Source organism: Glycine max, chromosome 13, assembly GCF_000004515.6.
Source record: "Glycine max cultivar Williams 82 chromosome 13, Glycine_max_v4.0, whole genome shotgun sequence".
In the NCBI taxonomy this organism is placed as follows: Eukaryota; Viridiplantae; Streptophyta; class Magnoliopsida; order Fabales; family Fabaceae; genus Glycine; species Glycine max.
Window position 1 is genome coordinate 18236894 of NC_038249.2, and position 18613 is coordinate 18255506.

At 31.7% G+C, this 18613-nt stretch overlaps 1 protein-coding gene, 1 long non-coding RNA gene and 1 pseudogene across 2 annotated transcripts; 1 reads left to right on the forward strand and 2 right to left on the reverse strand.

Annotated features, from left to right (window-relative positions):
- Nucleotides 1–5662: 5662 nt before the first annotated feature.
- LOC112998765 (uncharacterized) lies at nt 5663–8108 on the reverse strand. Its single transcript, XR_005887774.1, has 2 exons — nt 6046–8108; nt 5663–5946 (listed from the first exon to the last, which is right to left on the reverse strand). It is a non-coding gene; the product is annotated as an uncharacterized lncRNA (long non-coding RNA).
- Nucleotides 8109–13821: 5713 nt separating this feature from the next.
- On the reverse strand, nt 13822–15871 carry LOC121173271 (uncharacterized; annotated as a pseudogene).
- Nucleotides 15872–16758: 887 nt separating this feature from the next.
- Nucleotides 16759–18613, forward strand: LOC100813659 (pathogenesis-related thaumatin-like protein 3.5). Its single transcript, XM_003543740.4, has 3 exons — nt 16759–16864; nt 17218–17881; nt 18191–18613. Exons 1-3 carry the CDS (start codon nt 16804–16806, stop codon nt 18327–18329), a joined length of 864 nt encoding a protein of 287 aa, XP_003543788.1. The 5' UTR covers nt 16759–16803; the 3' UTR covers nt 18330–18613.

Consider the following 18613-nt stretch of genomic DNA (forward strand, 5'->3'; position numbering starts at 1 on the left):
TCTAAGTGACACTCACGAAACATGGTACATGCGCAAGATCATGTAACGCGCAACTATTGACTAAAACTCAAATGAACATCTCCATTATATTGTGTTGTGTTCTAAAGTCTTGTTAAATGAGATCTAGTTCATGCGGATCAAGTCAGTGCATTTTTCTTAGGTGAAATTTCATATGCACTAGGTATAAGACTTAAACTTGGGAGGTTCCTTGTACTGAAAACAATGTATTATGCTCTGTTAAAAATTTTTATTATATTATTTTATTACTATATATTTTAAATTAGTGGGGGATTGTTGGAAAATATTTTGCTATAATTTAAAATTTAAAGTAAATATATATATTTTTTTCTCAATAAGCTTTTTCTAAAGATAAAAACTATTTTCTATCTATTTATTCCTATCTTTTAGAAATTATGTTTGACTAAGTCTTTAGTCTTTGTATATGTTGGAGACCTTTTGCACTTATTAAGATTTGTTGTTATGTTGTTTACTAGTTTGTTAGTTGTTATACTTGGGTTGCACAGTTTGTGGTTATTTTTTTGCTTGTATATAGATTCTTTTTACGGAAATATAAGGAGAACACATAGGCATAAACCTATAGCAAAATATCACTTGCCTGTTTCTCATTTTTTATAAAATTAGATTATATTACTACTACAACTATATTTTTTGGAGCATGATGGTATTTGGTTCAAGATCCTTTCGTTGCATTCGATTGGATTAACGGATTGTCCTATCTTGGAGAGGAGCACATGCATATTGATTTATTCTACTAGTACAATGAAAGTGTTTTCTCTCTAAGAATAACGCTTAACATGTTTCAAATCTGACTCTTTCTATACTTTCCTTTGTTATTATATTTATTTTTTATATTAAGTAATTTTATAAAAATTGTTTGTGCATTGATTATATGTGAAATAATTACACTGCTATGTTTGTTGTTTCTGTTTCCAATTTATTTATTTAACAATCTTAAAGAGAAAAACTTATCTTTTGAAATTGAGTTTCCAAGCAATGGAACTCACGTATAAGCAGTCTTGTTTTGTACTTTCGTTAAACAAGACTCTTTGACTATTAAATTTTATATGTAAAATATTAGTTTGTCACACATATGTGTCCCATTTCTATTACGTTGTCGTGTTTTATTATGTTAATTAATTTAATATGTTTTTATTATTTTAATGAAAAAATTATTAATATTAACTATACTTTTTACTGTAGTGCCTGTGTTTCTGTATTTTTATTTCATTATCATATTTTCTTACATTAAAATGATTGTTTTTTATAATTGATCTTACATTAATGTATACATTAATTTTAATTTAATATGTTTTCTGAATACATACTTATATATATTACCACATTAAAATACCAAAAGGATCTAGCTCAAGTTGGTTGATCAAGCAATAATAATATTTGTATGTTCACATTTTTATTGTGGGATCACATTTTTATTGTGTCAAAGTTGTAATAGTTTCTCTTGAATTAATATTTGACTTTGTACTAAGTTTATTTTATGTTTTTGTGTTATAGATGAATATTAATTCATCTTGAATTGGATGCAAATATCACTTCTAAAATATTATTGCTTGATGGTACTAAAAATTATTATTGATGATATAAAAATTTAAAGGAATTTTGTAGAAGTTTTTTTTCCTACCATTGTCACACAGTTGGTAGGAAAAAATAGAGGGAAAAAAATAAAATGGAATTAAGTAATGTAATTCAATTCGTTTCTTGTGGAACATGGTATATCACATGTCTTACTATCATATTCTACATATTGTGAACTGGAGTCCATAGTTGGCTGTGAAGGTGGCTGAGTCTGAGGGTGTCGCTTCTGCTGCATGATACGTTTCCTGTTGATCTTGGCTTTTGCGGAATTAGATCTGTTTGTATGTTGGTAGTTTTGCATGTTGAAAATGGGTATTAATAGAGTTGATTGAGCTATAAGTTAAATAGAATATCTATTTTGAAATCAAGTAAGATATGCTTCTTTTAAATCTCGAGTACATCGAATAAATTTAGAAGATGAAAGAAATGGCAGATGAGGGATCAAGACTATAATTCAACATTAACAACTAGGAAAATGGGTAATATAGGAATGATGACACTTGGTTGCGCAAACATCGGGTGGTGGGACTGGTGCTAAAATTGCAATGAAAGATATTGTATACATAGTGGGACTGGTGCTAAACTTGCAATGAAAGATATTGTACATAGGACTGAGCTGTCAATCTAGCAACGTCTATTTTTTTTATTTGGACATTTAAACGTGCAACATTGACAATTCAACTTTATACATTGTGTTTTTTTATTTTGACAATGTTGAAGAAAAGATGGAACAAACAACTTAAGAAAACCTTGTATCAGAAATGGGCTATCGCTCGTTTATATATTGCTAGTTTCTCGTACTGTAAATTGTTTTTTTCTATTTTTTATCTCCATCAATTAGACTTTTTTATATAGTGCTCATTTCCTGTAGTCGAAATGGGTATTGCTGCACTTGCGTGACTTATGAATTAATAAAAAAATGCTAATTGAAATGGACCAACAAATGATTTTAGTTAAACATTGACAGCTGAAAAAATGGGGTATGTGGGAATGATTGCACTTGTATCTAGAGGCATCTGTTGGTGACATTGATGAAAAAGTTCATGTGAAACACGTTGTGTATGTAGGAGTACGGTGTCAATCTAGAGACCTGCATTTATTTCGAGCGCACGTGGATTCACAATCAAAATAGGAACAAATAATTTAAGACAATTCTCAATCAAAAGTGGTTTCGGTGGACTACATGAATAGACATAGAATTAAATACTGATTTTGTCATTAATTTATCAAAAATGTCCAATAACGGGATTCATTTGGTTGATTTAACTATGCGGAGTCTCTTAAAAATTCGTCATGATTTGTAAGTCATCAGTTTGGTATAAATAACCCGTGTTTAGTTGAACACATGATATAAAATATAATTTTCATTGCAGAATATTGCCACGCAAAATAATTTTTTTTTGTAAAGCAAACTTGTCATTTCATGCTAGAAACACATTACATATGTAATTGTTAAGTTAAAAGGTGCAAAAGTTTTAGCAAAAGCCATCGTACCCGGCAAAAGTTCAACCCTTTGCAAAAAAAAATGAAACCTTAGTTAATTTGGTTGCTTTAATTCTGCATATCCTTTGGAAATTGACTTATAGTTGAATAAATTGCAATATTCTAATAATAGCTCATAATTGGCTTTAGAACTGGTGGAAAATATAACAAAAAAATGGACATCATCAACAAACAAAATAACATGAACCCAAAAAAATGGATTTTCCCATTCCACCTCAGGAACGCATAACATATGACAATGTTGGGAAAAAATGTCACAGAGACAAATCAGCAAAACCAGATAATTGTTTGGTCAATTCCACAACTTGGCAACAGGGCGGTCAAAAGACAGCTAAGACAATTTGAAACCAGCTAAATTCATTCAATTTGAGAATGTCTAGCTAATTTGTTAGAGGAAAGTTGGGCTGGTGAAATTTGAGAGCTTTTTGGTTCATCATCAATTTCATCAGATGATAGATGTTTTTTTATGTTAACGGGAACCCTACAGCTAAATCATGATCTACTGTCACAGACACAAATTGTTGCATAAAATAAGATGGATGCAAAGTTGGCAGCAGGGTAATTTTTTAATTGCATCATCAAAAAATGTAGCAGACCAAAACCCATAACAACAATGTTAGTTTACAAATTCAACTTGTGGGGCATCATTGCAATCAAGGTTTGGACTATCAACCTTGGAACATGCCTACATGATATATAACTTGAGAATAGCCAAACGTATACAAAATATGGCTATGACAACAACAACTAAAATAGACATAAAAAAACAGCACCTTAGTATCAAGCAGCATGTTCAGCACAACATTGATCAAATCTAATTCATTTGAGTATCTATGAGCAACAACATTCTTGAACTTTGGTTGAACCTTGACTTTAAAAGCAAGGACATAACCCAATAGTCTATCAAGTGCTTGAGGATAAGCATTTAAAGCAACATCACCCTTCTTGTGCAAAGCAGACAAATCCACGATTCAATAGCTAGAATGGAATTGCATAGCAAAGAAACAAAATATTACTCATAAAATAAAAAGCATTGTATGATAATACATTAACATGCTTCTATTTTGACCCTGTTGACTTCATCAGCTGATTGACCAATCAACTCAACACATTCACAATCCCAAAGCAAGAATTTCGTGCTTTCATCCGTGTGCTTAACCATCACCTCAAGTCTACACCTGCCAATGTAGATAACAGTCTATAGGAAAATGCTCAATGAAGGCCATACTAATTGAGCAGGAGTCCAATTACCTCAGGACAAGTTGATCATTATCTTTGCCACATCTGCATGTGAATGGTGTTGCCTCTATGTTGTGGATCATGCATTGTTTTGATGATGTCGAAAAAAAATCACTTGATTGTCATCATCAAAAAGGGGGAGAATGTGAATGTATGAATACATGAATTTTGATGATGCCAAAGAAGAATCAAACGATGCCACTTCAAAGGATAAGCATTTGCTTCAAGATTAATTCAAGATTGCTTCAACAAACAAAGCCTTGTTTCAAGATTCACTAAAGATCAAGCCTTGCCTCAAAACAAAGGGTTTCAAAGTCATGCAAGGCTCTGATAATCGATTACCAGGAAGTGTAATCGATTACCAGAAGGGAAGAATGAAAAAGAGCTGTTGAAAAAGGTTTTGAATTTGAATTTTGAACATGTAATCGATTGTCATATGTTTGTAATCGATTACCAGCAACGAAACTCCTGAAATTCAAATTCAAAAGTCATGACCCTTCAAATTATAACTATGTAATCGATTACACAAACATTGTAATTGATTATCAGTGGAGAGTTTTCAGAAAATCTGGCAACAGTCACATCTTTTGATTGGATTTGTGAATGACCATCAAAGGCCTATAAATAGGTGACTTGGGCATGAATTTTCATGAAAGAGTTTTGCTTGTTCAAAATATCTTATCCTCTCAAAAGAAAATGAGAGGGATTCCAAGAGAACTTCATTGCCAAATACTCTCTCAAAAGAAACTCTTGGGCAAATACTTGCAAATCCATTAAGAGTTTCTCCATGAACTTCAATTGTAATATCCTTTTGTTCAAGAAAGAATTCTTCTTTCTTTCTTCTCATTCAAAGAGATTGATTAAGGGACTGAGGGTCTCTTAAGTTGTAAGGATTCCTGAACACAAGGGATGGGTTATCCCTGTGTGGTTCAGACTTTGTAAACGGATTTTTACAAAGGGAGTGGAAAATCTCAAGTGGGTTGCTTGAGTATTGGACGTAGGCACGGACTTTGCCGAACCAGTATAAAAATTGTGTTTGCATTCTCTCTTCCCTTATCTCATTTATTTTGTTGCAATCAATTTTGTGTTTCATGTTTAAAGAACATTATTAAATTGATTGTTGCTTCTTCTGCATTCTAAGTCTATCCCTCTTAAGTTATTGAGGCCGCTGGTCCAACATATGTCAGTTTTCCTGTGGCATTGAATGCAAGCTAGATAGCACCATGAATGATTATCCATAACTATTCTACTAATTGTGCCCACATTAACACAAACAATTTCCTGGTGGAAAAACATAGGGATCAAATTTCCAACGAACTCATGGCAAAATTGAATAAATACCAGGTGTTAGTCTTAATCTGTTGATCTTAACAAATCTAGACTAATTGGCTTTTACATTGTAGTGAATAAACAACAAACATAAATAACAGGACCACCTCCGAAATGACGTTAATCACAACAATGGTTTTTCCTTTAGCCTTTGAAAGAAATGCATCCTTTGATGATAATTGGCTTGAGCCTGAAAGTTGTGAACTTCCTTGAATGCGAGGTGTCAAAACTGGCCTGACCTCAATACCTAAATTTGAAAGCCTATGGGAATAGAATAAATAGGAAAGAGTAACAAAAAAGACTCAACATACTTAATGCACAAACTTTATAGATACAAAGCAAATGGCTTGACCAAAATACCTCTCACTGAATTCTTGGATTTCCAACACAAGTTCATTAATCAATAATTTTGAGTCCTTCAACGAATTACTCACTAAGGGTGGATAGGATCCTGTAGTTGTGACAAACGAAAGCAGAAGATGTTATCTAATGAGCACCACAACTGGAAAATATGACATCAGACTTACCTTGCCCTTCTTTGATTATGGCATACGTCAAAATGATAACCATCGGGCCATCATTTTCAGCCTCATTCAAGTAGGCTAAGAACTGCAAGCAATAATTTTTCCAAAGAGTACAAGATAACACTTGGCCACTATAGGAAAGAAACAACAATAAATGTATCGGTTAATAATCATCAAATACAGATAACAATCGCGGAGTATGGCAAACAAAAATGGTGACAATATCAGTTTATAATGACCAAATATATAGGAAAAAAAAATATAATTGTACAACATAACCTCAAATCCTTGATTTTAAAAACAACCCTAGTATTTTTTTTATGAGACATGGCGGAAGAGCACCTCATCAACAATGCCAATAATGTCTTAAAGAAGCAGAAAATAAAGACAGGTCATTTAAAAAAACATAAACATGGTGACCAAAATGTGTGGACAAATTGCAACTGAGCTTGCCAACCAACAGGTCAGCCTCGAAATCGCCAGCAATGACATTGGAAAATTCAACAAATTTAAATTCCTTAAAAGGGAGGTGATCTAAATTGGATTGTCTAACAACAGTAACTCCAGTAAAAACTAATTTATATTGATGCTCACAGACTCTGAATTGACCATCATTCTTCATCACCTTAAAGTTATGCATGACATAAGTACAATTTTCCTTCAAATCAGCTTTCCAAGACTTTAGCTGGTCTGGCTTACAAACAACATGGATTTCATCTCCCTGTAACATGCAAAGTATATAAACAACTGATTGAATGGTTAACAATCCAGCAACCAAAAAAAACAAAAAAGACCATACATCAGAATCAACAATAACCATTTCAGCTTGTTCAGACTTGTTGGGAGTCCCAACGAACCAAAGATCCGTGATCCTTATAGCAAGTTTAAGGGTTTCTCTTGACCTGTCAATAGACTTAATCTTGTCAGGAGTACATGCCATAATTCTGCATAGAACTGCCACTCCTAAATTGATGATGTAATAAATCCCAAAGCATGAGCAAAAATAGTCAAAAGGGCAGACAATCAGTTACGAACTAAACATGCAGATACAAATGTCAACAATGACCAACCAATAAAACACAAAAGTTAAACCTTCCCACATGGGAACCAAATGAAACAACGTAACAAACATAGTATAGGAAACAAACGGAACCCAACAAAAAGCAAAGCAAGAAAATCAACAAAAAAGAAATAAAAATAGGAACGTAAAACTTAACTACACATGCAACCACGGATAAAACTCAAAAGGAACCCAAAAAGTAACAACAAAGACCACATTAAGAACTACATATGTAGCGACCTCAGTGCAAAAGTATTACCTTCACTCCTTGTAACCAAAGGGAACAACGCACCAAAGGAAAACTGGAAAACAAAGGGAACTCAGCCAAAAACAAAGCATGAAAGTCAACAAACAACAAAAAAGGACACAAAAAAATAGAACAAGAAGGAAAAATTGAGTAAAGAATCATAGAACATGAAGTAAACAACAAAACAATAACAAACCGGGTAGAAAAATAGCGGCAGCCGCGCCAAACACAGACATGCACAATAGATATAAAAAACTTGCACCTTGAACTGCAAAAGCAATCAAAGAGGAAGAAAAGAGCCAAGGGAATAAAACTAGAAATCACCAATCCAAAACCACAACGTCACACCAAAATGTTAATCAGCAAAGCACGTGGCAGAAGCAAAGGAATGTAGGATGTACGTGTCAACAAAATTGCAACTGAAATGTTACAACTGCATGACACCAAAATTGCAAGTGAAACATGAGAACCAAGGCAACAAAAAATAGCAAACCACGTGCCACAAAACCAAGCTGAGTATCTATAATTATAAAATTACCAAAAAAAAAAACCAGCAAAATTGCCACATGTCAAAATTTCAACCATAGGCATAATAGGCATTTCATAGTCCTTCTTTTTTATTATATAGATATAGACTAGCTTAGTGTTTGTGCATCGTGCAGGTAAATTTAGAGAGAATTTTTTTTGGATTGTATAAAAATTATGTTGATAAATTTATTATTTTTTATATTATTGGAAAAATCTAAAATTAATTTAAATATCTTCAATATAGAAATTATTTATTAATAAGAAGTAATGGAAGATAATTGAATATGATTATTTTTTTATACAATTATAAATTTAAATTGAAATTTAAAGTCAAAGAAATTTGTATAACTGAAAGAGAAAAAAAACTATACCAAAAAAATTATATAAACAAATGAAATTACATAATAAAACTTCACTCTCTAAATTAAATTAAAGAGTTGTATTGTCAAATGCGAATTATAAATTATAAAGTCATAATTTCATATATGTAATATGTAATAGTTAATAAGTTCTATTATTCCTTTTTAGTATATTTTTTAATTAAATTACATTTTTATCAATTTTTAATTAAAGGTCCGTATGTTTAAATTATTTTTTAAAAACATTTTTTCCATAAATAGTTTCCTATTTTTTTGGTTTGCTTGTTTAAATTTCTTTGGCTTAAAAAAATAGTTTTATGCTTTCTCAAAGAAGAAAATTCTATCTGTTTTTTTTTAACTATTTTAAGAAACATACCCTAAATTACTAAAACTTTGTAATAACTAACACTTAATTTTATATTTGTAATTTGTTATAACTAGTATGTTGTATTGCCCACTATCAATATCTCTTAATTAATTTTTTTATCAGCTCTTAATTAAATTACTAAAATGTTGTTAATGCTACATTATCAATATTATTTTGTCATCATATTTTAAAATGTTATATTAACTTTTATGCAATGTACAATATTCTTCGTCTCCCATATTCATCTATCTTGTTTTGATCACATTCCTCTTGTTTTGTGCAACATTTTAGCTGATGATGTTAGGGATATCGAACAAAATGACAAAGGGTAATTCACTGGATAATAAAAAAATGGTGCAACATAAAATAATAGAAATAAAAGTTAAAAAATATTAAATCAATATAGAATAAAGGAAATTCTAACCACCAAAAAAAAAAAAGGAAATGTGTCAAGTCAAATGCATTGTAGTAGCAGCAATCTTTAAAATGAAAAATAATAAAATTAAGAAGCAAGTATTACCAGAATAGAAATAAGATGTGAAGATTACATAATAGGATGAAAACACGTTAGCTTTTACATGTCAACAAAAAAGTCGTTAGATCTTACAATACACCCGATAAAACGCAAGAGAATTTTCTCTTTTTCCTCTAAAAAAGCAAGTACAAAGAAGAGAATAGAAACACATCAGAAAGTCTATAAATTAAATACACAAAGAAGAAGAAGAAAACATGTGTAAGAAAAACAATACATATATTAGAAACTTACCCTAAAAAAGAAGATGAAAAAAAAATGAATTCAATAACGACAAAAAGAAATATAATGTTTACAAAAAGAGTAGAAGAAGAATCTCTTACAAGATTTGAATATTCACTCAATAGATTATTTATAATATATATTTAGAGGTTCAATATTCACTCAATAGATTATTTATAATATATATTCAAGGTTTTAAAAAAAGAAACAATTGAATCTTCAAATTGTGATATTAATTATTTTAATTACCTATTTGAATATTAATTACCTTAATTATTCTTTTAATATATTAATTATTTAAATCAATTAATATATCTTAATACTAATTTTTAAGAAAATTATTAAATGGGAAGATATATTGTTATTTGTTAGTACAAAAGGATTTTTTTTTTTAAAAAAAATCATACCAGAGTTTCTACTAAAAATGTTGGTATAAAACGATTTTTTTTTAAAAAAATATTAAATGAGTTTGCCCATGATTAAGTTTTACATTTTCAAGTTTTTAATTAGCAAAAATTAAATGCCATTTCATTTTGATTACTAAAGATTTTGTTTTTTATTTTTATTGAATCTTATTTTATTTGATAAATTAATTATGTGTGACCTAATTTCACTATTATTTATCACGTGTGCAAACATGTATAGCTAGAAATTGTATTTTATATAATATAGATACTATATGATATGATAACAATGTTCATATTGTTAAATAAAATAAAAATAGTAGAGAAAAGTTGGGAAGAGAATAATATAGAGAGAATCAAATTGCGTGTATTTTTTCGATAATAATAATCTATTTATTGACATAAAAGATATGCGAGATAATAAAAGATAAACATAAATACAGAAAAATCCTAAACCTTAATAAAATATATAAGATAAAAGATGATAAACCTTAACAACATATAGAATATGAACATTTTTTTTAGATGTCTATTGAGAATGTGTCTCATTAAAATCTTACTAAAAAAATCTAAAAATAAGAATACATTATTCTCCAATATTTTATCATCAGCTTCATTAAAATTATTAATTGCCAGAAAAATTGAGTAGCATAAAATCATGACTAAGAAAAAAAAAGTGATGAACATATTATTCTCTCATGATACTTTTTACTCATTGAGGTTGTATTTTTAATAATTTTTTATTCTTCAATGACAATTTATAAAGACAACTTAGGAAAAAATTATTTATCAAATAAAAATTAATATAACGAAAAAAAATTATCAAACACTTGAATTATATACAAACCAAAAGTATGTGTAGCCATAGATAGATTTGCTAGAAATTAATTAATAAATCAAATAATTAATAAGCGACAAAAAGACAAGCAGGCCAACAGAAAGATAGGGGGCGGCGTAAGCAACAAAGAGGAGTTGAAGAAGTTGCCCTAGATTTGCTTCCCGCGCCACACCGCACAGAATCCTCCCCTCGCTTCGCTTTCACGCCTTAAAGGCAACGTTGTTTCCCGCCACAAACACACCCTTTAAAAAGCCCTTGCATCCATTTTTCTTACACCCCATTCATTCTCTCTCTCTCTTATTCTCACGATTCTTTTCCAAAACAACCAGCCATTATGGGCACAACAAGTCCACAACACCCAAACAGAAGAAGCCCGAGATTGTTCCACAAGTTCCTCAAACCAGGAGCACTCGCCAAACTCAGAGACTCCAAAATCACTTCTTCCAGACACAAAATTAATCGAAGAATAACACAAATTTCTCTTTCTCACCTCTTATTATCATCATCACCCTCTTCTTCTTCTTCTTCTTCTTCTTCTTCTTCCATCCAACAGGATCAGCCACTGAACCAAGATAATGGGATTCCGTGCTTTACTCCCCCGATCTATCCCAATCGGCCCCGTTGTCTCGTCCGGAAGAAACTCTTCGCGGTAACTCCCAATTTTACTCACCCCGAGACATACCAGTTCTAGTTATTATTATAAACTCTTTTATTTGTCTTCGATTCCTACGTATAATAATAATTAAAAAAAAATACAATTACGGTTGTTGTGGATTATTGCGATCTGCGATCTGTATCCCTGGGGGTCGAACATATGAAACAGATTTTGTTTAACTGTAATTCATATGCAATCTTTTTTTACCTCCAAGATAATAAATGAAGGATACAACAACAACGGTTTCTTTCAGTTTTCAGTTTCTTATTCCTTCGTCTTAGTTATGTTTGTGTATGTTATCGATCACGCGTGTAGGCTTAATTATTATTTATTTCTATGAGTAATTGAATAGATCCACGTGTGTTGAAGATCAATCGATGTTTCGTGAATTGAGTTTAGAGGGAACGAATCGGGGAGCGATCCATGTTTGGGTTTGTGATTTACATTGCCGCGTGAGAATCTGGCCATAATTAATGCATTTATTGTGCTTACGAACTCGTGTCTGCTGTTAATTTCATTGTGGGGGAATCCTGAGAAATAAACACTGGGAAATAATTGTGAATCGAGTTCCTTGGATCTTCTTTAATGGAATGATTACTTTTAATTTTTTGTTAATTTGTGGTTTGGGAGAAGGAAACGGTATATATCCTGTAAAACCCATATGCTTATCAATATTAGCATGCTGTTGGGTGAAGATGCTAACTAACTAATAAGAAGAGAATTAAGTGTCGTTAATGAGAAAAGTGAGAGGTGTGCATCACAGTCCTTAACCAAATCAGAGTAATAGGATTATACGCTAACGAATTGATCCAATATTCATGGTCTTGGTTGAAGGCAAGAGTGGTTGATTTCAAAGCTTCCTTTTGAGTGGTACACTAATCCAACTCTCTGAGGGGTTGTTGGGCTCACTTTCCCTTTTTTTCGATGCTGGTATCCCAGTAATCAGTGTTTATGTATGTTTCGATTAATAAAATTGTTTTGTTGGAGGATAAAAAAAAATTGATAGAGGTAATAACATGATAAACCTTACTCAAATTTCTTGCTCTTTATTGTATGCAATTTTTTTTCTTCTTCTAACACTCTGGTGATCTTTCATATACTTCATGTTTCTTGTGTTTGCAGCACTTTCTGGTGATCTATAGCAAACAAATGCAAATTCATTAAGATGCTTTTCTGCTTCCTCTTTCTTTTTGTATCTTCTTTCATTTGGTTTTCTTACTGTGGTTCGGTGTAGTTGTGCCGGTGAGATTGGAGTTGATATTATATATTGTTAATACCTAACATCTAACTTTGAGAGCATCACTTTATTATATTTAGCTGTATATTTTGTTTTATGATGATCTTGAACCATCACAAAACAAAATGTCATTTAGCTGTTAAAAAATATAATATTGGTTGTCATTGAAGAGTGGTTCTGTTTTGAAAGAAATGTTGAAACATGTATTAAAGCAACATAAATTGGATATAAAATCCATGGCACAAAATGTATTCTACATCAAATTCAATATCTCACTAACAAGAAAAAATTATGAAAACCAGACAAGTCTGTCTGAAGCATCATATTCAAGTTATATCAATTAGGAATACAATATGTTTGGTATGAATAACCATGCCTTTAGTTCCTGCATCATGGACAGCTCTACATATAGAAAGCATTGATGATTCTTCACATGGGACATTAAACTTGATTGAACCACTTGATTGAGTTACAAGAAAGACCTATGATTCAAACTGGGATTTGCTGGTTCCTCAATATAATTAGCAGGCAACCAAAATGAAGTTCCTCCAAGATTCTTCAAATAAGTTCTGGATCTTTGTGCGGTACACTTTTCTTCTTATATTAGATTTGCTCTGAATGTTATTCTGTTAATAGAATTGAACAAAGTGAAGATGAACATAAAAAGAGGGAACAGTTTCATCTTTCATTTAAAGAACATTTACATAAATTTAGGTACAAGTACAACAGTATAAAATTATCATTGGAGATCTTCCTGTAGCAAGCATTGGTTGTTGATCCAGGAGGAAGATTGATAATAAAACAGAACAGAACTTCAGTACCTTGTTTTGGAGATAAATTATAAATCAATGAAACCAAATTATTGTAATGAACTTTATTATAATTTGTATTTCATCCCAGTTGGGTCTTCCTGGGGAATAGGAATGAGCACCAGGCTCAGTTTCTGTGATTAGACTTGCATGAGCATTAATATTAATTAAAGATCTATCAGAAAACTCCTTTGACACCTCCATTCGACTCTTGATAGATCCTATTAATAAGAACAGTAAATAAATTACTATTTTTGTGAACTGCTCGGTCCCTCTTTCAGAAATTTTTTTGGAGGAACTACAAACCGGTATAGTGTCAAAACATGATTTCCTTCTGTGCCCCCCTTGCACTTGTTACCTCTCAAATCTGTTTGTCCAAATAGGAATTCAGTATATTAAGATTCCAGCAGAGAATGAGAAACATATTGTAATCAAAGCATAGACATATATGCTCTCCAAGGATTCTTGCTTTCTCTCATTGCATTGAACTTTGTAGCAAAAGAAGAAACAGTACTCAGACAGCCCGTCAAACCAAACTGTATTCTTGCTACAACAGTATCACAATCTCTAGTGTTGATCTGCATCATACAAGAAATTCTGATCATGTCATCCAAAATGTGATGCATATCCTCTTTAATAAGAATAAACAAGTATGGGGCAAGGATCAAGATATATCATTGTATTCAATATAAGTAGATAGAAGTTGAAAGGTAAATCAAAATCCTATTTCCCAATATAAGTAAATCTCATTCTCAAATATAACTCTGGTACTATAAATACTAGAGATTGCGTAATGCAGCCAATAGGTGATGGGAGAGAAATTTTAGAAACTTGCCGCTTTATGCACACTAGCTAGTGCAGCCATAACACCAGCAGCAGATTTATTGGCAGCTAGAGTACCGAAGGGAATCCCCTTCAATATTCCTGTTCTTCCTGATCCAAATCCATTGAACCATGCTAAGAACCATCTAATCCACACCTCTAGAGGTCCTACTATGCAAGCGAACCAGAACTGAGCATCACTGCCACCATGCTTGAACTCAGCTGTTACCAAAGTTGCACTGAATTCCCATAATAAGCCTTACAACAGCAAGAGCACAACCATAACTGCCAATTGGCAGCTACATCTGTCCATATTCCAAAAGCTTTCACTTCATGCTTTTGTATTAATCCTTTTGAGAAGCCTCCTGAAATTGTTGGTTGTCTCAACCACAAATATAATGGAAAAGGCAACAAGAAACTAGCCTGAAATCATTGGATAAGTCATATCAATTGAACCATGTTGAGGAAGAAAAAAAAAAGAGAAAAGCAATTAAACTTATCCACTTGGGAGATATTTAGACACACATATACGTATGTTAAAAATGAATATGGAAAAAGCTTTGAATTAGACATATACATTTAAAACAGTCTTCAATGCACTTATTTACCTATTAGAAAACCCAGTGCAGAGAAGAGCCAGTGTCCAGAAATGCAGAGGTCCACCATTTTCTGATTCGAACCACTAAAAGTTGTATGACTCCTAAGTAACCAGTTGTTGCAATGGCTAGATGCTCAAACACCTGAGATGTGTCTGCTTTGAATACAACACCAAAGCATCCCATAAAAAAAAAAAAGGCCAACCTGGAAGAATATGTAGAATATTTGGTTCAGCATGTGTTAGCTACTAACTTCCTGATGAAAGAACTTGAACATGGGTTTTTAAGTGTCACCTAAGCGTAAGTTTTAAACAAATTTAAGTATCCAATTCTGCAGACTGAAAAGGCATTAACTTCCTATGAATGTATATGGAGCAGCTAGAATACAGGTGCGCTTGAGAATTCATGACAAAATCCAGGTAAAAACTTGGTTTAATCTGAAGTTTATTACATGTCACATGCATAAGCAAGTTCCTGAATGTTTAAACTTTGATGTGTTCTAAAAGTTGGAGGTCAAATATTAACTCTTCATCGTAGCCAACTTCATTATACTACTTTAGAAGCTTTGATGTGTTCTAAAAGTTGGTTATGGAATTCAGAGAATGCAGGTAAAATTCTGAATGCTTATGTGATACTTTATGAATTGCTTATATTTTTAAAACTTATAAGTTGTTATTTATTATTTTATAATTATTATTTATAGGTTCTAGATCAATTGAAGAATCAAATTTTACTGATGAGATTGAATCCGATGATGAAGGTATATTCACTTTTAGTTGTTCTAAAAAAATTTTAATATCATTATTCATATCTTATTTTTCAAAAATTTTAAAATATAGGTGTATCTTTGGTCAGTAGCATTACTCAATGTTTGCAAGATTAGTAGACGTTATTGTTGATCGGTAAAGTAATAATTATACTTATTTATTAATGTGATGTATGATTTTAAGATACGATGAGATGCTTACAGTTTGCAAAACATTCATTTGCGTACATAATAGGCTAAATTATAATTTTGATCTATCTATAATTTTAAATTCGTAAGTAAAGAAATAAGACTTATATGAAAAAAGATTAAATGAAGTAAAAAATTAAAAGTGTTTAAATAAGAATTAAATTCATGATCCTTTATTCATAGACCAGACAATAAATTACCCACTAATACACTTGTTTAGTTTAGTTAACTATATTAAGATTATGTTTAGTTTAGTTAACTATATTTTTAAATTATCAAAATTTATAAATTAAAAAATATTTGGTATAGAAATCTTTTTAGTTTTATTTTATATCATTTTATATTTTTTTTATTTTGAATAGTTTACGTAATTTTATTTTTATTTTACCAATTTATAATTAAATTTTATAAATTACTATGTAAATTATTTACATATTTTTTAGAAATTAATTTTAATATATAAATTATTTTTACTCTAATTATTTACATGATTTTTTATTATTTTGGTCATGTTCAATTTTGATTATTTTGAATAATATAGGATCATGATAGGGGATCAAAATGAAAGATTTAAAATTATAAAGAGATCAAAATTATAATTTAACTTAGATAATATCAATTTTCCAGTGGAATAAGAAATAATATTAACAATGGAAAAGGAATTACAAATTCTGATAAAGGGCAAATAAGGAATATTATTTTGTTAATTAGGAAGATTGTAACTTATGGTTAATGATGCTATTAGTGTCTTGCGCGGCCATGTAATTCAGCAAAAACTTGCAGCTATGTATTTGGAAAAGAATAATATCGATTCTTTTCACTAGATGCATATCTTTTGTTGCTTTGATATGATTCACCTTTCCGCACGTATTCTTTTTTCAGCCTTCTTATATATTCACAGCTGCTATCACATCCTTCCTCACACGTATCTTAATCCCTTGACCGAGAAACATACATACAAAGATGGCATTGCATCTTCAAACGATCTTACCATTCATTTTGGTTCTAGCAATAATTTTATCAGGTAACAATAATTTGCCAAAGTCACTTTTTTTATAAACATGCAAAGCAAAATCTGCACTAGCCTTATTTACAGCGCCCATCCATTAATTTGTCTTCTGCATTCCTTTTTTTATCAACAAATATTAATTATGCTCTTAGTTTTTTAACATGCTTACTTTCAAATCATTCTTTAAGACATGTACTTTGTTCTTCTTTTACAGTAAGTAAAGTAAAAGAAATCTTCAGAGAGTAATTTGATCTCTTCCGTATGTATAGAGATAAAATTCACTTATTCCAAGAATAATTCTTTAAAATTTGTATTATTTTCTCTATATAAGAAAGTAAAATAAAACTATTTTGTTGATGAGGACACAGGGCAAAGAACATGTGACAGTGCTAGAGTTTTCACCATAGTAAACTACTGCAAGGAGACACTTTGGCCGGCGGTGACACCCGGGGAAAGCTTCAACGGCGGTGGCTTCGTCCTAAAACCGGGCGAATCCGCGGTTTTCACGGCCCCGGTTAGCTGGAGCGGCCGGATATGGGCTCGAACCGGTTGCAAGTTCGACCAAAACGGAAACGGAAATTGCCAAACCGGTTCATGCGGCACAACCCTAAAATGCTCAGCCTCGGGGAAAACACCGGCGTCGCTAGCAGAGTTCACACTAGCGCAACCGGACTTCTACGACGTGAGCCTCGTCGACGGCTTCAATGTGCCGATGGCCGTTAAGCCCATAAACGGAAAGGGAAACTGCAGCACCGCTGGATGTGATTCTGACCTTAGAAACAGTTGCCCCAAGGAACTTTCCCTTAGGGCTAACGGCAAGACCGTTGGGTGTCGTAGTGCATGTGATGTGTTTAACACTGATGAGTATTGCTGCAAAGGGAATTATGGAAACCCTTCTACTTGCAAGCCTACGTTTTATTCCAAGAAGTTTAAGGAGGCGTGCCCTACTTCTTATAGCTATGCTTATGATGATCCAACTAGTATTTTTACTTGTACAGGGACGGATTATGTCATAGCCTTCTGCTCATCCAGGTTTGTGTATTGAAATCTTAGGAGAAATTATTAGATAGGCTCAGACAATTTCTTGAAACATATGATCGATCTAATAATATAATATATGGTTCCAACCAATCTTGACATGATTAATGTATTAGGTTTTTTTTTTTAAATCAAAAGACTTGATTACGGGTTATGTAGAGATTGGTTGAGATCATGGATATATATATAGTGGTATGAAATTATCTAATAATTTTTATGGTAGCTTTGGAGGTTGTGATTTTGTTAATATGATAGTTTTTGGTTATTTCATTAACAAAATGTCTTGTATTTTTGGACTTCTAGGAAACAACAGGTATGCTCTTATCATAATAACAAGCTTCACTGCAGTGGATCACAAGGGTTGAAATCGTTGACTGGAAGGTGGTGGATCGTGATGATGATAACAGTGTTTTCGGTGCTTAGTTTTTGGATTGGATTCTAGTCTAGACCATGCATGATCGATGTTTATTCTACTAAGAGTCCGATTCATTTTAAGTTTAATGAATTTGATGAGTTTGTGTAAATGGAACCAGTTTTTTTCTTTTTCTCTCTGACGATGTTACTTTTACGGAGGGAGGTACTATACTACTATACTCCGTTACGTGTTTATTCCTAGTGTCTATGGGAAGGTGGTATTTTATTAATTTGATTCATATTCGTTTCCTTAAATTTAAGTAAAACGGTGATGTGCACTTGAGGTTATGCTTGTCGACCCATACATATTCT